This window comes from Aquarana catesbeiana, linkage group LG05 (genome assembly GCF_042186555.1).
Source record: "Aquarana catesbeiana isolate 2022-GZ linkage group LG05, ASM4218655v1, whole genome shotgun sequence".
Taxonomy (NCBI): Eukaryota; Metazoa; Chordata; class Amphibia; order Anura; family Ranidae; genus Aquarana; species Aquarana catesbeiana.
In genome coordinates this window covers 39,086,614-39,112,315 of record NC_133328.1, presented here as the reverse complement: position 1 = coordinate 39,112,315, position 25,702 = coordinate 39,086,614, and the positions used below count along the sequence as shown (strand labels likewise).

General features: G+C 42.7%; 1 protein-coding gene across 1 annotated transcript; it reads left to right on the top strand.

The window, feature by feature from the left end:
* LRRD1 (leucine rich repeats and death domain containing 1) lies at positions 1-24,178 on the top strand. Its single transcript, XM_073632656.1, has 6 exons — positions 1-205; positions 5,419-6,941; positions 13,613-13,811; positions 16,668-16,829; positions 20,469-20,589; positions 23,384-24,178. Exons 1-6 carry the CDS (start codon positions 127-129, stop codon positions 23,565-23,567), a joined length of 2,268 nt encoding a protein of 755 aa, XP_073488757.1. The 5' UTR covers positions 1-126; the 3' UTR covers positions 23,568-24,178.
* Positions 24,179-25,702: the final 1,524 nt, after the last annotated feature.

The following is a 25,702-nucleotide window of genomic DNA, read 5'->3' as shown; positions in this document are numbered from 1 at the left end:
ATAGCAACATGTCTGCTCCTGGTTGCTTGCAATCACTGTTACAGTCAGCTGGGGCTTAGAAGGAGCTCCTGAGGAGAGAAATGTGAACTTTGGTTTAGTGAAGTTCTGCTCACTGACCCCCCCTCAATGTTCTGTCAGTTCAATAGGGATTCGAATCAACTTCAAGTCTCCGGATTCTTCAGCCTGCTTCTCCTGAACAGCTCTGGTAAGTAGGCAGTATGACAGCTAATCCCATTTCTTTCCCATAGCAACCAGGTGTATTGTCTGTAGACTTTCTGTTGTGCCTCAGTAATAGCTTAAAGCGGAGTTCCTGCCTTTTTTTTTCACCCTCGCGATGGTCGCAGTTTATTTAATATATTCCGGCTTATGTATGTGTGTGTGTATGTTATGTGTAGTCTTTTTTGTTTTATTGAAGTGTTTAAGTCAAATTTATCAAATACTGCCAGCCCCACCAAACTATGTAAGTCATCTCTAAAAACAAGTGTTGTAAATACCTGTTTATCACTATCTTCAGGTCGGTCACGTGACTTGCAGGCACTTTACAGCTCCGATACAGGGCTTCTGCGGGAGGGGCCGAGATCTCCCTCTGACGTCAGCCGGGGAGATCACGTGGCCTCCCGCAGAAGCCCTGTCTCAGAGCTGTAAAGCGGCCACGAGTCACGTGACCGGCCTGAAGATAGTGATAAACAGGTATTTACAACACTTGTTTTTAGAAATGACTTACATAGTGTGGTATGCCAGGCTCTAATAGAGGGGCTGGTAGTAGGGTTGCCACATCATCCCTTTATTCTAAGGCAACAAATTACAGTAATTAAACAGGTTCTGTGGCTGATTAAGGTGGTAATTAAACTCACTTGGTGCTTTATCTGCGTTAAATCAGCCTCAGAACTGGTGTAATTAATATGTGTCCTGGATTAAAGGGATGAGGTGGCAACCCTAGCTGGCAGTGACCATTGTAGGTCCTTTTTTTTTTTTTTTTTTTTTTTTTTTTAGCGGGGCAGGCGGAGACAGAGACACAGAGAGGGAGCTGACAGACAGGAAAGAGGGGATGAGGAGTAGAGCAGAGAGGACAGCTGGGTAAGATGGAGGGAGGCACTCTGACCACGGTGGTCAGGGCTCAGCAGCCCTGATTTTCATGGTCAGTACCAAGAGGGGATACCAGAAGTGGCAGGGTCAGGCAGGTTTTTTTTACAGTTTAGAGGGGGGCAGATTACACAGCACAAGCACTGTGCTGTTTAAACTGCTTTAAGGGACCAGGATCTGAATTATTTTTTTTTGGCTTAACAAACGCTTTAAGCGATGTACTCACCGTCACCTCTGTAGCAAGTGCCCTCCCATCTTCAATGTGGGCATCTGAAGCGCGCCCGTAACTCCTTCCTGGATACGTTGCTGCTGGTCTTCTATCAGAATACCGCTACCCATCAGAAAATGCAACAGAAGTGACGTTGCAAACAAAATTGCTTATTGCGCATGCGCTATGCGTTCTAACATGGCCACTATGCGTTTCAATAGGTTTCCTAGTCTGGCAGATCACGAAGGTGGCAGCGGACATCTTTTTACACCCAGGTAAGTCTTGAATTTCACACTTATATTAGCAGTTAACTCACCGTATTTATTGAAATAGACTATTTCACCGTGACCAAGTGAGGGCGTGGAAAAATGTCTCTGGGCGCCAAATCAAGTTGGCGCCGAGCAGTGCGTGGTGTGCCAAGATGGCTGTCGCCACCTTCTGATTGCAGGCTTGTCGCTACTTTTCAAATGCAATATCAAAACAGTGTCACAGATTTAAAAATACTGTATTTCTGTATATAAGGTGAGTTTACTGCTAAAATAAGTGTAAAATTGAAAGACTTGTCTGGGTGTAAGAAGATGTCCGCTGCTGCCTTTGTGTTCTGTCAAATTAGGAACCTATTGGAACGCATAGCGGCCATGTTAGAATGCATGTCACATGTGCAGCAAGCATTTTTTGCTTAGAACGTCACTTCCGTTACATTTTCTGATGGGTAGCGGTATTCTGACAGGACACTGGCTAACCGGCATGTACCTCCTGATCTCGCGCATGCGCAGTTCGTGCAAATATCGTGATGCTAGAAGCGGAGGGTGCCACTGTCATTGATGACACATATCTTAGGAGCCAACGCTGGATATGACTCTGCTTTAATGAAATATGTCCCCAATACCGGGGGATTTCAGGTCGGGAGGCGCTTTCTCTCAGCTTAGCGGTGTCTGGTTAGGCCAGCCATACACACAATGAATTTCTTTCCTGCAACCACGGGTTGCAGGAAAGAGATTTGCTAGATTCCCCCATCAACACAGACAGTGTTGATGCTGGAATCCTTCCTGCCGGGCCATTGTCTTCTCCTGGTGGAGGCAGGGGGAGAAGACAGTGATAATCGCTAGATGCTATAGCAACTGTTAGTGATAATCGCAACACGATCCAGCAGGCTGGTTGTACCCTAATTAATCGACCACTGGTGGCACGCGCATGCCCGCCGTGAGCCTGACCGCGGGTCCCACGGACTCGATGTCCACGGGGATACCTGCGATCGTCTCACGGAGAGGAAGAACGGGGAAATACTAATGTAAACAAGCATTTCCCCATTCTGCCTAGTGACACTGTCACTGATCACAGCTCCCTGTAATCAGGAGCGGTGATCAGTGTAGTGTCACACACAGCCCATCCCCCCACAGTTAGAATCACTCCTTAGGAGTGCGTTTTTATATATTTTTGGGGATATTTATTATAGCAAAAAGTAAAAAATATTGCTTTTTTTTCAAAATTGTTGCTCTTTTTTTGTTTATAGCACAAAAAATAAAAATCGCAGATGGTGATCAAATACCAAAAGAAAGCTCTATTTGTGGGGAAAAAAGGACGTCAATTTTGTTTGGGAGCTACATCGCACGACCACGCAATTGTCAGTTAAAGCGATGCAGTGCCGAATCGCAAAAAGTGCTCTGGTCTTTGGCCAGCCAAATCCTCCAGGGCTGAAGTGGTTAATGTTACTAATGTTACATCTAGTCAAAGTGTGACAAATGGGACTAATAAATGTTCATTCGTTTCAGTTATCAAATCTCTATGTCCCCTAGGGCATTCAGTTTGGATCTGGCTCAGTTTTTCAGACTGAACCACAATGTATATCTATAGGCGGACAGATGTACATGGAGGATCATCTGCTTACATCCGCCTACATCACTGACATAAGCATAATACATAAGCCGGAATATATTCAATAAGCTGCGACCATCGCGAGGGTGAAAAAAAAGGCTGGAACTCCGCTTTAAGCTAACTGAGTTTGTCAGTTTTTGTTTTTTTCTTTTAAACAGAATCCTTTTCCATTTAGACAGATGTAAACGGATGTCATCCATTTACGTCCATTCTGTTTATGTCTGTTTTTTGGGCAAGGAACATTTAGGCTAGGTTCACATCTATGTAGGTTGCGGTTAATGCATATTCTGGCACATTTTGCAAAGCATTTAGAATTTTTGAACATGCATTTTTGATGCGTTTTTTTGCTAATAGGAAAGCATGACAGTTCTGTTCATTAAAAGTGTGACTTTGATGCGACTTTAGCACTCTGGCACTCAAGTAGCATCAAAGTAGTGCAGGGACCTTTATGTGTCCTAAGGCGCATGTTAGGCTTAGGGTTAAGTGTTAATGGCTAGGGTTAGTATAAGGTTCGGTTCACACCTATGCATTTGTTAGTGCGTTTTGCATTTTGCAGAAATGCACTACAGTCTATTTACCATGGTTTCCTATGGGACACGTTCACATCTATGTGTTTTTCGGCCGCTAACCCTAACCCTTAACCCTAAAAGCTAACCCTAGCCCTTAACACTAATCCCATCCCTTAACCCCAAACCTTAATGCTAACCCTAGCCCTTAACACCAACCCTAATATGCGACTTTTGACCCAAAGGTTCCCGCACTACTTTGATGCGACTTTGATGCTACTTGATTGCCAGAGAGTGTAAAGTCACATCGAAGACGCACTACATGAACAGAACCGTCATACTTTCCTATAAGCAGCAAAAAAGAAAACGGCAAAATGCATAAAATTGCATTAAAATTGCAACACATGTGTTTGTGGTGATGGTTCAACAGGAACTGGCTGAGATTCAAGCCATTAATGGGCAGGCTGAATGTACCAAGTTGATCGATCAACTTGGGTACAACCAGCCTGTAGGATTCTCTTACGATTATCGCTAGCGGCTGCTATATCCACTAGCGATAAGCACTGTCTTCTCCCAGCGGAGACGGCTTTCTTTCCTGCAACCCCTGGTTGGTCGGCAAGTAGTTAAACAGTATAGACACTTATTTTTAATTTTTTACATAGCTATACCTGCAAAAGGGGCCAGCCTGAAGTGATCTAGCAGGACTTAATTTTCTGATTAAAGTTCCACTTTAAGTTAGTCAGTAAAGGGTACCACCTAAATGCCAAACTTTCCATGCACTGACTCACAGCCCTTGGTGGTTCCCAGGGTTTTCTTGTTCTTTCCCTTATAACATTGAATAGCTCACTTTGTGCCAACATGGTAATGTGAGTAATAATTCAGCATCATGGTGTAAGTAAGGCTTCAATTGCTGGTGATTAGATTACTCGTTCATGCCACAATATATCCAGTACTAAGCTGAACCTTTTCAAAGGGATACAAAGAATCAAGCCAGCAAGTCAAAGTATTAGAGGAAACTTGTGCTTAATACTGTCACCGGCTAAGAGCAAGGAAGGAGCAACAGGACAGGGTTGGGGAGGAGCAGTGGGGAGGGTTAAGGGTGCTTAGAGCCATTTATAAAGACATCGGAATTTATTCACTAAAGGCAAACAGACTATTCACTTTGCAAGGGAAGTTGCACTTTGCTGACATCCATCACACAATCACGTGCAAGCAAAAATGCATTTTTTAAAAATTTTTCTTGCACATGATTGGGAATTTTTTGCAACGTGAAACTGCATCACATCTAGTAAGCTCTGGGGATTACTCCATGCACAGTGCAACTTCCCTTACAAAGTAAACAGCCTATTTGCCTTTATTAAATCAACCCCCATTGTATCACTTTGCACTGAATGGGTAGGTGCCAGGTGTTGGCCAAGGAGCTCATCCTTGCTCCCAGTACTGTCAGTGCAATAGACAGAAGACCACACACTGATGATGTCACATCCAGATAAACTTTTTTTTTCAGCCACAGACTGAAAAAAAAAAAAAAAGCAGCAGCTGGTCCCCTCCCAGAAACTGCCCCACTGACGGCTTTCACCCCAATGGATCTCTACAGAAACCTCTAAATAAAATAACACTGGGACCTCAATACGGACTCTTTAACACAGTTCTTCTCTAGGGTTTCGTGGCTATACAGTATAGATTTGTAGATTTAGCATTCAAGTTTGGTCTATATAAACTGTCTATATTTACTGTCATCTACAGATTTGAAAGCAACAATGTCACCAGAGACGGACAATGTTACGACTTTCAATTTTAACAGTAAGCAGCTAAATGAAATTCCTGCAGATATTTTTAAATGCCCAACCTTAAAGACTCTGCAGTTGGACAACAATCTGATCCAGCACGTGCCTCAAAATGTGAAGCTTCTCCTACATCTTGAGAAATTATCCATTGAAGGAAACAGGTTGCAATGTCTGCCTTCTGAACTAGGATATCTTTCACAATTACAGGCCTTAAACATAAACCGTAACCAAATTACATCTCTCCCAGATAACATTTCAAACCTCCAACACATCAGACAACTATTTGCCAACAATAACCATCTCACACAATTACCTACATGTATTGGAGACCTTGCAACCCTTCAGATCTTGGGACTTAGCGGGAATTCCCTAAAAACGTTGCCTGAGTCAGTCGTCAATCTTAAAAACCTACATGTGCTAAATTTAGACGGCAATCAGATGTCTAGCTTGCCCAAGTCAATCTTCAGGCTCCTGCAGTTGGTCAAGCTCTGTTTAGGTGGAAACCAGATCAAAAGTTTGCCAAAAGAAATTGGTGACCTGAAAGCCCTTCGAGAACTGTCACTAAGTAATAACCAGCTCACCTTTTTACCTGTACAACTTTACAACTTGACCAGCTTGGAAGAACTTATCCTTGATAACAACCGTATAACCAGATTATCGGACAAAATCAATCAACTGCAACATCTCAAAGTTTTTTCTATTTCTAATAATTTGCTTCAGTTCATCACGGAGAGCATCTGCAGCTGTCATAGTATAGAAAATTTAAATTTAAGTGGCAACCATATGTGTGCTCTTCCGGGAAATATTCACAAGCTAAAAAACCTAAAGAAGCTTCGGGTTGACCAAAACGCATTGGCAGTTTTACCAGAGCAACTATCTCACCTTAAAAGCCTTTCATCGCTTTCCTGGGCTGAAAATCAGCTTATTTATGTTCCAATCGAATTGAAAAATTGTTTGCAAATCAGCCAGCTGGATCTGAGTGGTAACAAGCTGACGGAGGTTCCACAAGCGTTGTCCTCCATGATAACACTTCTACATTTGAACCTTAATAAAAATGAAATTCATAACATACCCGAGACCATTGTTTACAACAGGCATCTGAAACGCTTAGAGATGAGTGGAAACAAATTAAGTACTTTCTCAGTTTACTTGTGCACACTTAACAATCTCATTTACTTAGATCTGAGCAGGAATGAACTTTGTGAAGTCCCCCCAAACGTGTCTGAGATGGATTCTTTGACTGATCTTCTTCTCCAGTGTAATAAGTTTACACATTTTCCTCCTGAACTCTGCACTTTAAAGAGTCTCAAGAGACTAAACCTGTCGGACAATGAGATTCAGTTTTTGCCAGAACAAATCAGTTGGCTACAAACATTGATGGAGCTGGACCTCTCGAACAATCATTTTAGAGCTTTTCCTGTTGAGGTTTGCTCTGTTCTGTCATTGGAAACACTGAATCTCAAGCAAGAGAAGGGAACAAAGGTAATCAAATATTTGCTAATCTTTGCTCACTGGCCCAAGCATTCATGTTTATATACCAGACTATAAAAAAATATATCTTTGTAGAGTGAGATGGGAATGCTATATTTTACAAAAGTAAATTTGACTTCATGGGTTTAAAAACATTGCTGTAGCTGTGGGAGGAAAAAGTACTTTTGACTGAAAATATCCAATTCAAACCATAGACTTTTTTTTTTTATTCTATATTTTAAACTTTTAAAAGTACAAGCACGCAATACAATCTTAGTAGGCATTGACATAACAAGCATTGGGAAACGCAAATACATATAACCTTATCTTGGCAAAAATCGATGGTATCTCCGCCCAGCTGTCAAGCAAAACTTTAATGCCGCGTACACACGAGCAGACTTTACGGCAGACTTTGCCCGGCGGACTTTTCGACGTACTTTACGACGGACTTTCTGAATGAACGGACTTGCCTACACACAATCCACCAAAGTCCGTTGAATTCGTACGTGATGACGTACGACCGGACTAAAAGAAGGAAGTTCATAGCCAGTAGCCAATAGCTGCCCTAGCGTGGCTTTTTGTCCGTCGAACTAGCATACAGACGGCGGACTTTTCGACCGGACTCGATTTCGACGGATTAATTTAAAACATGTTTCAAATCTAAGTCCGTCCAACTTTTGAGAAAACAAAGTCCGCTGGAGCCCACACACGATTGAATTGTCCGACCAAATCCCGTCCGCCGGGCAAAGTCTGCCGTAAAGTCCGCTCGTGTGTACGCGCCATTAGTCATAAAACCAGGAGCACATCAATAAAGTGTTACTAAACCCTCGTTTTATATACATTAAAATCATTAAAATAACAAACATGTTATACTTACCTACTCTGTGCAATGGTTTTGCACAGATCAGCCCAGATCCTCTTCTTCTCCGTTCCACGCCGGCGCTTCTGGCCCCTTACTCCTGCTAGGTGCCCTCATCGTAAGCAGCTTGCTGTGGGGGCACCCAAGCAGGTGCGGTCCCAAGTCACAGCTCTGCGTGTCCATTCACACATGGAGCTGCGGCTCGGCCCCGCCCCTCCGTCTCCTGATTGGCTTACTGGCTGTGATTAAAAGTAGCGGGAGGCAATGGGTCCCGCTGCTGCCAAAAGCCAATCAGGAGTGCGAGTACCCAGAAAGCCAAGGTTCTCGAAGACGGATCGAGAGGGGGCTTAGGTAAGTATTAGGGGGGCTGTTGCACACAGAAGGTTTTTTTACCTTCATGCATAGGATGCATGAAGGTAGAAAACCTTGTGCCTTTACAACCACTTTAATTAATTTCAAATGCCATATTGGTAAAGTAACATTCACTTGAGGCCCTCGGTCAAAAGACCCATAAGCCTAAAAGAGGGAGACTACACCTGCATATACGAAAAAAAAACAGGTCTGCCCAAAACAGGGTAACAACCAAAAAAGTAAGAAGAGGGAAAAAAAACAAAGAAAAAAGAACTCTCATTGGGGGGGAGAAAAGAAGGAAGTACGGGAGGAAGAAAGTAAGGAAAGGTGGGATGGAGCCAGGGAACTGTGCATTATCCGAGCAACTGCTTGGTAATCATTTAGTCTCCAATCCCGCAGGGGGGTGGGTAAAAACAGAGTAGGACTTAAGCATGTGAGCCCATAAGGCCTTTATACTCAGGGGTACACATGAACTCCATCCAGTAATACCACGTTTTATTACAGCGTTCTTCCCTATTGTTGGCTGAGGCTAGCAGTGTCTCCATTGGTGAGTCTAGTTGACCCTGGTGAACCACAAGAGGATGGTGCAGGGGACTGCTTCCAACACAGCGGGATGCATGCCTTTGCTGCATTTAATAAATGTAGCAGTACAAATCATAGTCCTTTTTGCTTTATGCCATCTGCTCAGATCAAAACCAGCCGTGATTTTTATCTGAACCTATTAGGAAATATAACCTTGTGCATATGGGCCAAAAGAAAACGAAAAGGCTTCCAATGAACCAGTATGTAGAACAGTAGAGCCTTATTAATGCACAAAGTATTTACCAGTTTCATTGCATCACATATTCCAAAAAAATAGATTCATGCCTCATTTTAGGGCACAGCCATGCAATTTTATTCTTCTATGCTCCCTCGGCTAACTGTACATCCAGAACCAGTTATGTATAGTACAGATACAGCCTAATTTAGAATCATTTACTTCAAATTGAATATAGCTGTTTCAGGCTTGTAGACCATCATCAGTGGAGGGTATGGAAACCATGGCTTCTGTGGAACCTGTTGAAACTGTATATTTTAAACCAGCCATTCTCAACCAGGGTTCTGTGGAAGCATAGGGATCCTTCAGAGGTTGCTAGGGGTTCCTTGAATTTTGGCTGATTGAACTCCCATCTGATGCTTCCTGTATAGTTCCAGGGCTAATGCCACTTGGCAGAGCCAGCATTATGACATCAGTGAACTTTTTAGGTGTCTGTAAGGGTGGCATTCTCACCACCACTGAATGGGGAGCATTTTTCCCACTGAAGCTAAATGAATTTTGTTTTTCAGGGGTTCCAAAAATGATTTAAAAGAGCTCTTCTGTGGTAAAAAAAAGGTTGAGAAAGACAGCGGAACCTTGGTTGACGAGTAACGCGGTTAACGAGGGTTTTGAAAGACGAGCAACTTTTTTTTTAAAATCCTGACTCGGTTTGCGAGTGTTGTCTCGCAAAATGAGCAGGATTCAAGCTAATGGGGTGTGCAGTACTGCAATTGGCCAGAGGTGCGGGGGCGCTGGTGACACTGGGAATGGTTCAGAGCCATTCGGAAATACTCAGAATCACTCGGAAACGCTCGGAAATACTCAGTTTCCGAGGGTTTCTGAGTTTAGCCGAGCTGTCCCCGAGTATTTCCGAGGCTCTCCGTCGCACCCCCCCCCCCACCTCTGGCCACATGCGGTATTGCATGCAATAGAAGTCAATGCGGAACGAATTATCTTTGTTTCCATTGACTTCTATGGGGAAACTCGCTTTGATATGTGAGTGCTTTGGATTACAAGCCTTCTCCTGGAACGGATAATGCTCGTAAACCAAGGTTCCACTGTATTAGACTGTGGACAATATCTATGGACTATAGCTTCTCAACCAGCACTACATGTACACCAAAGAGTTCCGACAAGGTCTGTCTGTTAAAGTGAATTCAGAATATCAGCTTACATTTTTAGCAAATAATAAATCATATACAAAGGAGATCTGAGTATTTTAGTTATTAAACCTGAACTATAGGCAGATATAAACCACCATTTAAAGTGATATTAAACCCTCAGTTTTAAGCAATTTCAGCAGCTGATTTAATCATTTACTGAGCATGTAGCTTATTTATATTTTAATTCTTGCCTATGTTCCAGTTTAACCACTTGACCTCCGGAAGTTTTACCCCCCCCCCTTCATGACCAGGCCACTTTTTGCGATACAGCACTGCGTTACTTTAACTGACAATTGCGCGTTAATACAACGCTGTACCCAAATTAAATTTATGTCATTTTTCCCACAAATAGAGCTTTGTTTTTGTGGTATTTGATCACCACTGCGTTTTTTGTTTTGTTTTTTGCGCTATAAACAAAAAAAAGCCCAACAATTATGGAAAAAAAAAATTTTTTTTTTTACTTTCTGCTATAAAACAAATCCAATTTAAATATTGAAAAAAAATTGTAATTTCTTCATAAATTTAGGCCAATATGTTTTCTGCTACATATTTGTGGTAAAAAAAATCCCAATAAGCGTATATTAATTGGTTTATGCGAACATTATAGCGTCTACAAACTATGGTGTATAGATATTAAATGTTTATTTATTTACTAGTAATGGTGGTGATCAGTGACTTATAGCGGGACTGCGATATTGCGGCGGACAATCACACACCTAACTGACACTTTTTGGGAACCAGTGACACTAATACAGTGATCAGTGCTAAAAATATGCACTGTCACTGTACTGACACTGGCTGGGAAGGGGTTAAAGATCAAGGGCGATCAAAGAGTTAAATGTGTGCCTAACCAGTGTTTTGGTGTGCGCTGTGTGCTCTTTTTACTAGGGGAAGAAATGGATTCTAATCCCTGAAGGGAATCCATCCCTTCCTTGTTTACAGTCGGACTTGCTGGGATCAGTAGTCCATCACCATTTGTTCTGCTCAAGTAAACGGTTGCTGCCATAAAGGGGTACTGCAGGCCCCGGTCTACAAAGTGTCATCAAGAAAATTCACTGGGACTTATTCAGAGTGAGGCCTAGTCATGTTCTGATGGCGTGACAGGATTACTAATGCCCTGTACACACGATCGGACATTCCGACAACAAAATCCATCAGATTTTTTCCGACGGATGTTGGCTCAAACTTGTCTTGCATACACACGGTCACACAAAGTTGGTCGGAAATGCCAAACGCAAAAGAAAGCGGTGACGTACAACACGTACGGTGAGCCAAGAAAAATGAAGTTCAGTAGCCAGTGCTGCTCTTCTGCTTGATTCCGAGCATGCGTGGCACTTTGTGTGTCAGAATTGTCTACACACGATCGGAATTTACGCAAACGAATTTTGTTGTTGGAAAATTTTAGAGCCAGCTCTCAAACTTTGTGTGTGGGAAATTCCGATGGAAAAAGTCCGATAGAGCCCACACACGGTCGGAATTTCCAACAACAAGCTCCGATCGCACATTTTCTGTCGGAAAGTCTTATCGTGTGTACAGGGCATAAGACTTGGACAGTAAAGTAGTGTGCTGGAGGAAGAAGTGTTCTGAGGTAAAATTCTGTCAAGTTTAGGGTCAGCCATCTTGTCCTGAGAATTGTGACACAGTTCCTTTATTCTACAAAGTACTAATTTATCCTATGGGCATCCCATGTCCCTTTCCCCCAACCAAGTTCAATCCCCTAAAATAACAAAAACAAGCAAAACACTGTTCATTGACTACAAAGTATGTCTAATGCCGCGTACACACGAGCAGACTTTCCGGCAGACTTGGTCCGACGTTCTTCCCGTCGGACTTTCCGGCGGACTACCGCCGGACTTTCTGAAAGGATGGACTTGACTACACATGACCGGACTTTCTGGCAGGCTAAGTCCGCCCGTCTTTCCGATGGACTTTCGCCGGAGTTATGGCGGACTTTCAGAATGAACGGACTTGCCCACACACGGACAAGTCCGTTAATTTTGAACGTGACTCGGGTACGACGGGACTAGAAAAGGAAGTGAATCTCGCTGCTTTTATCGGGGAGATTGACACCTTGCAAGCCCCGTCGCGGGGCATACATGGCCCTTAGGTCTGGTATGGATTTTAAGGGGAACCCCCTACGCCGAAAAAACAGGGTGGGGTCCCCCCTAAAATCCATACCAGCCCCTGATCAGAGCACGCAGCTCGGCCGGTCAGGAAAGGGAGTGGGGATGAGCGAGCGCCCCCCCCCCGAACCGTACCAGGCCGCATGCCCTCAACATGGGGGGGTGGGTGCGGGGCCATGGTACCCCTACACATTTACCTGGGGAAAAAGTGTCAATAATAAAACACACTACACAGGTTTTTGAAGTAATTTATTAGACAGCTCGGGGGGGTCTTCTTCCGGCTTCGGGGGTCCCTCCGGTTCCTCTTCTCCTGGCGTCCGGTTGGTTCTTCTCGCTCTCTCTGGCCTCTTCTCCCGGTGTTCCAGTTCTTCTGCCGGCTCCTCCGCTATCTTCATGCCGCTCGTTTGCCAGCGGAGGCCCGGACTTCTAGCTTCTGGCTTCTGGGCTTCTTGGCTTCTTGGCTTCTTGGCTTCTTCTCTTCTTCCCATGTTGACACGACAGTCTCTCCAGCTGGAATGCTCTCTGAGAGCTCCGATGTGACTTATATAGGCGGAGACCCCGCCCCCTTATGCCGTCACAGTCCCTGGGCATGCTGGGACTGTGACGTTTTAGGGGGCGTGGTCAACAGTTATGACCGTCGTGTCAACATGGGAAGAAGAGAAGAAGCCAAGAAGCCTTGCGTCGTCTCTGGTCCGTCGGACCAGCATACAGACGACTGGGCTTTCCGTCAGGAACTGAGTCAGGCGGACTTACAAGGGAAAGATTTGAAACATGCTTCAAATCTAGGTCCAGCTGACTTTTGCGAAAAAAAAGTCTGCGGAAGCCTACACACGATCGGATTGTGCGGCGGACTCTGGTCCGCCGGACCAAGTATGCCGGAAAGTCCGCTCATGTGTACGCGGCATAATAGGGGTCTGGCAGCAGGGTGAAATGTGTGGATGCTGTAACACGTAGCAACCCATCGCTACATGTGTGTAAAGGCAAGCGTACCAATACTTTTGGTAATATAGTGATAAAAAAAGCACTTGTGGGTTTAACCAATCTTGTTTTTTGTACAATTCTCCTTTAAGGGGATGTAATCCCCGTTGCATTAGAGTTCCCCCTTACATCAGGGTCCCCATCAGAGTCCCATCTTATACCAGAGTTCCCCTTGAATCAGAGTTTCCATCAGAGTCTCCCTTTACATCATAGGGCAGACAAAATCTTGCAGTGGGCCAGGTTTGGTCCAGGGGTCCATACTGTGGAGACCCCTTATGTAGTGTAAAGACTGGCATTGTAATAGTGTAATACTGCATGAATTTTACACATTGGTTTTAATATGCGTTATATGTTTATGCATTATATCCTCTAAATGTGTGCTTTGGTGTTTTGTTTTTTGGTTTTTTTTTTAGATGACAGATCTTCCAGACGATCTATGTAAACTGAGAAACCTCAAGAGTCTTGACATCTCAGAAAACGATTTAAAATTAATTCCGAACAACATTGGAGAAATGAAAAGTCTGACGCATGTATCTGCATCCAACAATCAGCTCTCTTGCCTTCCTGCATCCATAGCTGATATGAAGGATCTGCAACACATAAACCTGAGCGGTACATACCGGCACACCTGTGATCTCTTTATATCTTTGGCTCCTCATGGGCCTTCCAAATTACTGGCAGAGAACTGGAAGGTCATTTCTTGAAGGGTAACAAGTTGACCAACCAGGGGGCTAAACTGTCATCATGGACCCATGATTGTCTGCAACTATGTACCTATTTATAACCCTCATACAGAAACAGTCATAAATGCAAAGAATCAAAGAATGCAGAATCTCAATATTCTCTCTCTCAGGTTCACAAATGTGCAGCCGCAGTTTCCAGTCTGGGGTCCGGTGCATTTCTGTTCACCAGTTCAGGTGCGATTCACATAGCTCCCAACAGTCCCTGATTTCTAGGGACTGTCCCTGATTTGGAGCAATGTCCCCCTGTCCCTCATTCCTCCTCATATGTCCCTCATTTTGGTCTGATCTATATAGATGTATATAAAATTCACTTTTTATCTATCAAAAAGTGTTTTCCAGTGCTAAACCTTTCATCTGATCTCTAAATTGCTGCATTTGTAAATTCCAAAAGCCAATATAAAGGAATAGTAGTGGTAAAAAAAGCACTTGTGGGTTTAACATATCTTGTTTTTTTTTGTACAGTTCTCCTTTAAGAGGGCGTGTCATGGGGTGTGTCCTATGCCTGCATACTTTTGCTGATAGGTGTCCCTCATTCCCATCTCAAAAAGTTGAGAGGTATGGATTCAGGTCTGAATTTTTGCCTGATTCGCACCTGAACTGGACCCAAAAACGCACAGGACCCTTTTGGAGTTCGCACTGCGGCCGCCCCGCACATGTGTGAACCGGCTCGATTGAGAGCCAGTCACACTCACATGTCATGCTAATTGGATGCCGTGAAAAATGCATTCAATTCACACATATGTAAACCCAGCCCTAAAGCCTATCTAAACCAAAGAATAAAAATGTAATAGATTTCAGAGTGCCAGTCCTTAGAAGTTGTGGGCATATTATTATTTTTTTTCTCCTTTATTTTTATCTGTCAGTCCTTTTTTTTTTTATCCTGCCAGTAGCATACTTCCTGTCCTAGGGTCACAGCTAGGGTTGCCACCTGTCCCGGATTCACCCGGACAGTCCAGGTTTTGAATTGTGTCTGGGTTTCAGTCCACCTGAAACCCGGACACATTATTTAGACAGGAATGTAGCTTGGAACAGGGCATGACAGGAGGGTGAGGGGGCTCTATGTGCACCATATTACTATTATCTTTGGAGTGCCCAAAGGTGTCCTAGGTCTGTTACAATCCTATAGTGTATACTAAAACAAAATAAAAATGTACTAAAGTGTTCGGGTTTGGCTTGAAGAAAAAGTGGCAACCCTAGTCACAGCACTTACTTACTGTATCTAAGCAGGAGCAAGCTGGTCACCCTAGGACAGCAAATGTGTCAGGTCTACAGAAAATCTCCCCTTCTCCTCACTCCATAACGGGGGGTGATCTGTAGTCCACAGAATTAATCGATAACTCTGTACATTGGTATTTTTGCAGCACATCCATAGAGCACAGGTTACTAAATGTATTTCACTTATTAATAATAAAAATAATAATACATTTGATTTTATAACAACTAAACATTTGATTTAGTTTTCTAAATGTATTTAATGTATTATTATTAATAATAGTCATAATAAAAATAAAACAATGGAAATAATAATAATACATTTGATTTAGGTTACTAAATCATCTTACTAAATTTATTTTGCGCACTTTCAGCAGATATTAGGCCTGATTCACACTTGTACAGGTTGCAGGTTGCATATTGTAGGTGCATTTTGCATTTTTTAATACACATCTTTAAACCACTGAAGTCTGTGGAACCAAAAACAAGAAAAAAAAACCCATAAAATGCACAGATGTGAACTACATCCATAGGAAACCATATTAAAGCAGAGGGCCAGCCTAAAATAAAAAAAATTGCACTAATATTCTTTAAAAAATAACAAAAAAAAATGGAAAAAAAATACATTTTTTAACTTACGTGAAACCCCTGTTGCTAGGCAGTCTTTCTAATCTGCCTCTTCCTATACCGCGGCGCTTCCTCCTCTGCGGCGAGCGGCTCCGTTGCCTTCTGGGACATGTGTGTGTCCCAGAAAACAACGGGGCCATTCACAAAGCGCCGCGCGACTCGCGCATGCGCAGTAGGAAACGGGCAGTGAAGCCGCAAGGCTCCACTGCCTGTTTCCCTTCGTTAAGATGGAGGCGCTGACAGCCGATCCGATGGAAGGATCGGCCTCGCAGGGCAGACATTGCAGGTTCGCTGGACAGGTAAGTGTCCTTATTAAAAGTCAGCAGCTACGGTGTTTGTAGCTGCTGACTTAAAAAAAGAAAAAAAAATCACGGTCGGAACACCCCTTTAAATGAACTGTAGTGTGTTTCTGCAAAACTAAAAATGCATTAAAAAATGCATAGGTGTGAACCAGGCCTAAAAAACACTTTCAATGATCTGTTTAACCACCAATTATTTGGTGGTCAAATATTTGGTTCATTAGAACAAATAAGAGGTGCATATTATTAGGGAATATACACACTTTAATTGATCATAAATGTGCATACTTATTAAATAATAATAAAGGTTATATTTTTTAAAATTAAATAATAATAATTTTTTGCTCTTAATAATTATAAATAATATTTATTTCATAGAACACCCCTTATTTTTTCATTTACCAGATACATGTAAGTGCTTGGGTTGGACGTTGGGGGGTACTGATCACGGAGAAGCACTTCCGTCATGTGTGGATATTATAATATTGTAACACTGCACTTCTTAGCTGTTCTTATTTGCATCCTCAACTTCTGTTTCCAACTCAAGGTGCAGATATGACAATATAAATAAATCATCTTTTTTATAGGTAACAAGCTAACTTCATTGCCTGGAGACATCCACCGCCTGAAGAAACTGCATATAATTGATCTTGATAAAAATCCAATGGTGAGACCTCCACGTCTTGTGTGTGAAGGGAGACAGCTCTATCCTATCGGGTGCTACTTACAGGCTACTGACATCAGGGAAGGTGAGTAGAAACATGAATATAGGGCCACATGAACATCATGTAGTAAAGACTACCCATTACTTTCCACTGGGAAAAAAATGTATATTTTACTTATATCAACAATAAAAGTCTCCAAGATATAAGAATCTTTTAGTCAGTTTACATATCCAACATCCACAGAGAACTGAGAAGTACTCCCATAGACAGCGGAGTGCAATTCACATTTGTAAAGCACACTGCTGTCTGTGTTTTATAAATGTGTGGTATTCTATTTTGTTTTGTTCAAAGCCGGGGTGTCCAACCTTTTGAGGAGCGAGGGCCAATTAAGCGACTTGGTAACCAGTCGCAGGCCACAATGAGCGGAGCGGGTGGATGTCATGTTTCGTGTCCACCCTGCATATACAAAGTGGACACAGACACAGCGCAATCTACTCTACTCTGGGCCCTCCGATCTACCCAGATGAAAGGGGGGGATCCCCTTCTGTTTTTTTAGTTGATCGGATTGGAGGTAGATGGGTGTAAACAGACACAAGTCCGTTTACATCTGCCACTCCATAGAGGTGAATGGAGGGTCCGATTTGGTCAGACCGATTGTGTGAAGGGGGCCTGAGGCTGCTTTCACACTGACCCACACCGTGGGTGCAATGCAGTGCACCTGTGGCTTTCCTGCAGGTAAGCTGCATTTTGGCATAAAAACAGAAGTGTATGGCTCAGTGCAGGAACCCACAGTGCACTGCATTGCGCCTGCGGATCAGTTTGAAAGCAGCCTAGTAACCACTGCAGAACAGATATGCCCATATATACACTGTGATTTTATAAACAATAAAACAATGGACCCCCTAATGGTGGACTTTTAAGGCACTTGGAGAAAACATTACAAAATATTAATACCAATGTAATTTATTAAATTTTAACATTAAAAACAGTAGTAATATACCAAATACTATACAGAATGCATAACAGACATTTTTACATGTATGTACACAGTTTCAGAAGTATTCTTGCATCCGACGCGTTTCGGAGTAAATATACTGTACCTCCTTCCTCAGGGGTGGGTGTAAGTTAGAGACATTTTTATTATTATTGTGGTTTGTTACTGACTTGGCATTCCATATAATTGAAAATAAAAACAACAGCAGGGACACAATCTGTCAACCATAGAAGTTCTTGGTTCCAAAAGGAAGCAATGGTTTTCAATTGTTTTCAATTGTAAGTGTCACATAATGGGCTAGTAGGCGATGCCTACTAGCCCATTATGCTTTTAATTTGCAGGCTTTGCAGGGAGCAAAAGAGGAAGTAAAACCCATCAGGGTTTACTTCCTCTTTAATAACAGTCTTTTATTCAGGTTTCGCCGGCTGTTGCTGCCCCAGGCAGAGTACATTTGGTATCACTCCGCCTGTGACAGGAGGTGGCGCTATACAGGAAGCATTGTCTTATGCGGCTCTGCTCTGCAGCCGCTTGCTTCCTCTACCGCTGGCTTCATTCACATCACCGATGCTCTGGGATGGCGGTCGGCAACCCGCAAACTGGGCATGCCAACCCGCCATCCCAGCCCCCGGGCAACTGGTTGGGCACCCCTGGTTTAAAACAATGGTATGGACCCCAATATGGACCCCTAAGTTTATAACACAATCAGCACAGTGTAAAGAGAATAGTGTACATGGCATATTCCTGACCATTGTACTCTGTATGTTGTGCTGTACATTGCATACTTCTTGGACCACTGGACTCTGTATGTTGTGCTCCCAGTGTACACAGTTCAGTGATCAGGAGTTCCCAAAACACAATTCAGAGTACAGGGGTCAGGCATATTTAACATTTAGACCTACTTGCAGAGTGCAGAGATCAACACTATTCCCCCAGCATCAATTCAACCTCCCAACGAACACAAATTCTTTTATTCCCCTTCTCCCCAGGCTAATGTCCCCTCCCATCAAAGTAAAGATCCCTCCTCCAGAGAAAACTCTCCCCGTCCCTCCCAAGCAAAAATCTCTACCTTAAAGCGGAGTTCCACCCAAAAATGAAACTTACGCTTTTCGGAATCCTCCTCCGGTGTCACATTTGGCACCTTTCAGGGGGGAGGAGAGAGCAGATACCTGTATGATCCAGGGATTTGCTCCCACTTCTGGGCATAGATATCCGTGGGTACCAGCGGATATCTATGCCATATCCGGTGCCTCCTCCGCCCCCCCCCCACTGTCTTCTGGGAGACACACAGGTCCCAGAAGACAGCAGGGACCCGTGGGATCGCGAAGATGGCGGCGCCTCCACTCGAGAGCAGAGGGACAGATCGGCTTCGGATGCCGACATCGCAGGCGCCCTGGACAGGTAAGTGTCCATATTTTAAAAGTCAGCAGCTGCAGTATTTGTAGCTGCTGACTTTAAAAAAAAGAAAAAATTCGGCAGGACCTCCGAAAAAAAACTCTGCCTCCTTCTCCAAGAGCAAAATTTTCCACCAGCAATAATTCCCCCACCCTTACTCCCCTAAGCAAAAATCTCTGCGCTCCTAAGCAAAAATCCCACTCCTAGCATGAAGTCTCCCCTCTCATTCACCCCCCAAACAGCCAACCCGTTGTTTTAATGCAAAATACCTCATTCTTCCCAGGAAACCCTACCCAACCCAAATCATCTTCCTCCATCACTCTCTTCTGTATCCAACCTCCACCTAGTACAGAACTACAGAGGGTCCTCCTAGGTTTTCCTCAGCTGTCTCCTTTTACCACAAGGGATTCAAAGAGGAGCCTGGGAGAGCTTACTTTAGCTCTGTAACCTTCTGTATCTGTATGTTCAAAGAAAGGACTTTACAACAAGCAGGTGCTCCCACATAGCTGTGGGCCATATATAACCCGTGGAAGAGACCACTGCATATCAGTAAAGTGTGTGTTGCTGACCTGGGGAGCTAAAAAAGAGAGCCAGGGCACAAGGCCCCGGTGTCTGGACCAGTATAAATATTTCCTGAATTATTATGAATTCATCTAAATTTGCAGTCCAGCGTGTTCCCCAGTTCTAAGAACCTGTTGTGGGTCTCAGAGAGGGAAGCTACACAGAGCGATCAGTTCTAAAGAGACATCAGTTCTACACAAAAGCACTCTGAAAATATATATATTATATACCATACCCCTAAATGTGATCCAAACAAATAGAAAAACACAAACACCACTTTATCGCTAAAGTGTAATGAACTGATGACAAGTGTATGTGACAATCCTGGATGACACTTCATGGCAGGAACAAGAGCTTATGTGTTTCGAGGGATATACCCCCTTATTCAGAGCTCTGAGGAAGAGGGTAGAAGCCTTGAAACATGTAAGCTATTATCCTTGCCATGGAGTGTCATCCAGGTCCATTTACTGAATGTGTTCTGTATTCGTCAAGTTGTTGGTGTCCTAGTGAGTTTAGGAGCCTGTAATTATAGTTCATTTGTGAGTATACCTACATGTGTTTTTTACAAATAAATGATACTTAAAGGTAATGCACGAAGCTGGTGTGCCCTTCTGGTGCTTTTGTAATTTAAGCCCTAAATTTGAAGGTAAATTGAATGGTGTTTCAGTTTTTAGCTTGGTTGTGGTATGACAACAATGGCATTAGGAGTTCACTGATTGATTTTAATGGTTTGCCTGGAGATGCTGTTTAATATCTGTATATTTTCTTCATTGTAGAAAGGATTATGCAGAAGATTTTTAAGCTAGTTTCAAGCAGTCTTTTTACAGATGATTTTACGTTTCTGTGCACCAAACTTCAGCTTCGAGGTGAAGATGCCAAAGCAATATTAAAGAACAAGTAAGAAATGAACTAATACAATATCCTACCCCTTTAGTGAATTTGTTGTATCATTTTTATTTTCTAGTTTGCATTTCTACAAAAAACTAACCTTTCTCATATTTCAAGAACTACAGTTTTGCACATAAATATACCCCAGACATCCATCATGTTTCCCCACTGGAACCATCTTCAGTGTATTTTAATCTAAGGCTGGCCATACATTATACTATATACTTGTACAATTTTTCTTTAGATTTACCTAAACCATATACAATAATAATAATAGTAATATGAGGTCAAACCTAAACCCTTTCAATTTGTATGCAATCAGGCAGGCCCTTGCACTACATATGAAATCAAAAACAATAAAAGGTTTGGTGCTAACTTAAACACAAAAAACTATATTAAATAATGTGGTAATCAGCATAAATCAAACAATCAGTAGTTATCAACATGAATCAAACAGTCCATAGTGTAGAGGTTCCATAAAAAGTGACAGAAATCTTCACAGAACAGTCCAATCACCGTGATTGAAAGATGGGTGTTAAAAGGTTTTTTTTCTTGAAACCGTGCTCCACCGCAAAACGTATGTGAGAAATGCAAACTCATCAAATATATATAGTAAATGCGCCTTGCAAAAATTCTCACTTCTTATGCCGCGTACACACGGTCGGAATTTCGGCCAGCAAAAGACCGATGAGATTTTTTTGTCTGAAAATGCGACCGTGTGTATGCTCCATCGGTCTTTTGCTGGCGGAATTTCAGCCAGCAAAAGATTGAGACTATGCTCTCAATTTTTCGGTCGGGAAAAGTTCCTATCCAAAAATGCGATCGTCCGTGGCAATTCCGATGTGCAAAATCCCTACGCATGCTCGGAAGCATTGAACATCATTTTCTCGGCTCGTCGTAGTGTTGTACGTCACCGCGTTCTTTACAGGCGTAATTTCAGCGAACTTTTGCATGACCGTGTGTATGCAAGGCAAACTTGAGCGGAATCCCGTGGGAAAAGCTGTCATATCTTTTTCCGACGAGAAAACCGATCGTGTATATGCGGCATTAGTCAGCAACCAATATGGAAGTAGTGGCTCCTAACCCCAGAGGTATCTCCTTACATTGAAGGTAAGAAAAAACAAAGGGGAAAAACTGCGCTAAATAATAAATTAATAAATGTAACACCTAAATAATGTGATATAAATCAATTGCATATCATAGTGAAAAAGCAGCGATTCTGACAATATGACACCCATATAGCACTAAAAATAAGAAACAAAAGAATCGCGCTAATTAATTACAAAAAGTGCATAGAATCTGTGAAAACAGTGTCAAATCCAAATGAACTGAAATGTAAATGAACTAAAAGAATACGGTGGCATCAAGGGTTAACCACACATGCGACCTAGAAGTCCAAAACTGAGTGAACTAAATAATAGTCTACATTGACTAGATTGGAGGTGACATCAGCGCGTCGTCCTGCTCCACCCTACGAGTTTCGTGACAGCATCACGTCTTCCAGGGGCTTAAGGCTTTCCTTTCTGGATGACATTCTGGTCCATAACCCCTGATGATTTGATGACCTCGTAGTGGATACCGATGCAAGTTCCAAGTTGCAAGTTTCAGCTGTTTGCGAGTCATGATCCTCTGTAGTGGGGGATCATGGCTTTCCGGTAAGGAGTGACCCCTTCCATTCTTGGTGGTGGACTGCTTTTCACGGAAGAATATTTTACATTCACTTGGATTTTTTCTTTATATGTGGTTTTATTTCGTTGCCACCATTGTAGACTATTATTTAGTTCACTCAGTTTTGGACTTCTAGGTCGCATGGGTGGTTAACCCTTGATGCCACCGTATTCTTTTAGTTCATTTACATTTCAGTTCATTTGGATTTGACACTGTTTTCACAGTTTCTATGCACTTTTTGTAATTTATTAGCGAGATTCTTTTGTTTCTTATCTCCTTACATTGATCCAACAATAAAGCTCGGGAGAAGCATAATAAACATCATTGTGCAGTATGTTTATTAAAAATGTAATCCCAGAAACCAATAAAAATGCGCACTTACATTTAGAGGTGCTGTAAGTCAGCAACAATATGTACAGCTTAAAATGTGCGATCGCCGTCTCTCCAGGATGCAGTGTGCATTCCAATACACCAGAGGCAGGAACCAGGAACCCGGATATGACGTCAGAATAGGGGGACGCGCAGCCTCAATGCATTTCGCAATAAACGCGTCATCAGGAAGCTTCTTTATGTATACTGTCTGTATATGTATAAATATAAATATATATATATATATATATATATATATATATATATATATATATATATAGTTTTTGTGTGGTGCTACTACATGTCATAAATATAATTACTCACCTTGCACTACAGGAAATTGAAGGAAATAGGAAAACTGTATAATGTCTCCCACTGGTACTCCTGGCCTCTCCTCTTTGGCCAGTGCGCCCCCATGAGAAGCCAATTCCCATGGGGGCACTCGTGCGTGCTCACACCCGAGTCCCTCTGCTGCGTCCATTGACAAAGACAACGGGACTCGGCCCTGCCCCCGCTCCCTTGTCATTGGCTTTGATTGACAGCACTGAGCTCCCGATGCCCCAGCAAAGCCAGCGAGACCAAGAGGTGAGGGGAGAGAAGAGCTCTCACCAAAACTAGAACCAATTTCTTTTTTTTTTTGCATGTACATACACATTACATGATACATCATGATTAGACAGGTCATAATACATTAATTTGCTAGAGAAACACCAAAGTAACCTCAGCACTGTCCACACTTACTAATGACTGTGCATTTATATTTCAGATCTCTGCAACTACCAGACAAGGTCCTGCATGCGTTGAACCTCTGGAGAACTGTCAGACAGCCTAATATAAGTCCGGCAGCTATTTCTGAACAGCTAATTAGGGTGCTGGTGATGGCTGACTTACACGAGATTGCACTAAAAGCCAACATGCTAAAACTCAATGCAAAGTCAATAAAACTGTGAGCTCCAAAATGTGATACTTTACCGTGTATTCAGGAATACTGAATTAACTTATATCAACCTCAGCCCAGTTCAGTCTGATCTATGGCTTCTCGCAAACCTGCCTGGTACCTAAAACTATCAGTGTGTGTGTGTGTGTGTGTGTGGTCATTTGAAGGAAACTGCCACTGCCGCAGAACTTCTGCCTACTTAAAAAAACTATTTTGTTAAATATAACTATTTTTAACCTGAGACACTGAAAAGTTCTATATCTCTGCATGGCCCTTACATTGAATCTGTATTTAAAAAGGGCCTGAAGCTGTTTAAAAAAAATAATTGGTGACCAGTATTGTCTATAATGTCCTTACAGCTGATCTTTTCCCTGATTACTGACCTAATGTCTCTTCTTCTGCACTGTGTCTTTTTGTGGAGGTGGCCATCTTGTTAAAAAAGAGCTTTACTCCCTAATATAAGACCTACCCCTAATGACTGGTGAGAACCAGGAATTAGCATTAGAGCTGCAGGAACTACAAGCAGGGAGATACTTCCACTGCCACTTTCTCTACATCAAGAAGAGTGAGCATTACAGTAATGACATCTTCAAATTGGGTGCAATTTGCAGTTAAACACAGTAGTACTTTAGTGGTCTCTAGTCTGTGGCCTGCATGATCCATGCAGCCCTTTGCTTGCCTTTATTTGGTCATTGGGGCACTCTTTCTACCACTGATATGAGGTTTTATTCCTCCCACTGACACCAAAAATGAGGAGCCATTTTTCCACTGATACCAACAATAAGAAACCATTTCTTCCACTGACACCAACAGCAGGACATTATTTCTCCCACTGACACCAACGATGGGGTATTTTTCCTTCCTCTGATACCAACAATGGGATATTATTCCTTCTACTGACACCAACGATGGGGTATTTTTCCGTCCTCTGACAACAACAATGGGATACTATTCTTTTCACTGACACCAACAATGGGCCATTTTTCCTTTTCAGTGTAACCAACAAAGGAGCATAAGTCTTTCTACTAATATTAATAATTGAGCACTATTCCCCACACTGACACCAGTAATGCGGCACTATTCCTCCAGTAAATACTAATTATGGGGCATTATTCCTCTTACTACTGACCATAGGAGCTATGTCACTTTATTACTCCCACTGACCACCAAGCCTGAGCCACTGTCTACTCCCATTGGCATTTTCTACTCCCACTGGTCACAGTCCGGCCCTCCTATAGTCTGAGGGACAGTAAACTGGCCCTTTTGTTTAGACAGTCTGGAGACCCCTGTTTTAGATGATCTCACACTGCAGATATACAGCTATGAGGCTCAGGGCACAGGAGTGCCAGGGCAAAGGACAAAGGACTGCTATGTTTCAAGAGACCTTCAAGAGAAAAAGTCCATATTTCACGGGATCGCTTAGATCTAATTAACTTTTTTGAAGTTCCCTAAATAAAAGAAAATCGTAACTTTTTAATTCAGGTCCACTTTATACCAAGACAACTGAACTGAGCGCAATCATATACTAGCATAGTAGGAGACCCCAAATTAGCATCTTTTTTTTGCCAGGATTTAGAGGAAAGCCCAGTAGACCTGTGCCTATAGGTAGCATATACACAGAGGTAAAAATTCAATGTATAGCTGTTGCTTTTACATTTGCCCCTCATTCCCCACTTACCCACAGAAATACAGTTGTTTCAAAAAGCTTATGTAGTGCTTACCCCCCAGGAGCTGTTGATGGTGATGACAATGGATCCTCTGTTGTGCTACGACTCTTAAAACCACTCTGTTTCCAATGAGACACCCGGTGCCAGGAAACGTATACAGCTAATGCTCATTCTCATGCAGCTAATGCTCGTGAACATGTACCAGCACACAGGCGAGCTCAGGCTTGTATCCTGCATGCACTGACATGTAGGTACATTTGTGTATGTCTGAGTGCATCGGTGTCCATGTTCACATGCATTGGCACCAAGCTGCCTATTTAAAGGAGATGCTAGTGTGTGCCAATCACTGCATGTTCTTCAGCTTCCCCTTGTTCCTGTTTGCTGATTGATCTTCCGTTGCTGTCCTGGCTTGTTCCTGACCTTGCTCTGTTGATTCCAGATACTGACCTTGGCTTACCTTTGACTATTCTCTGTCTGCTTC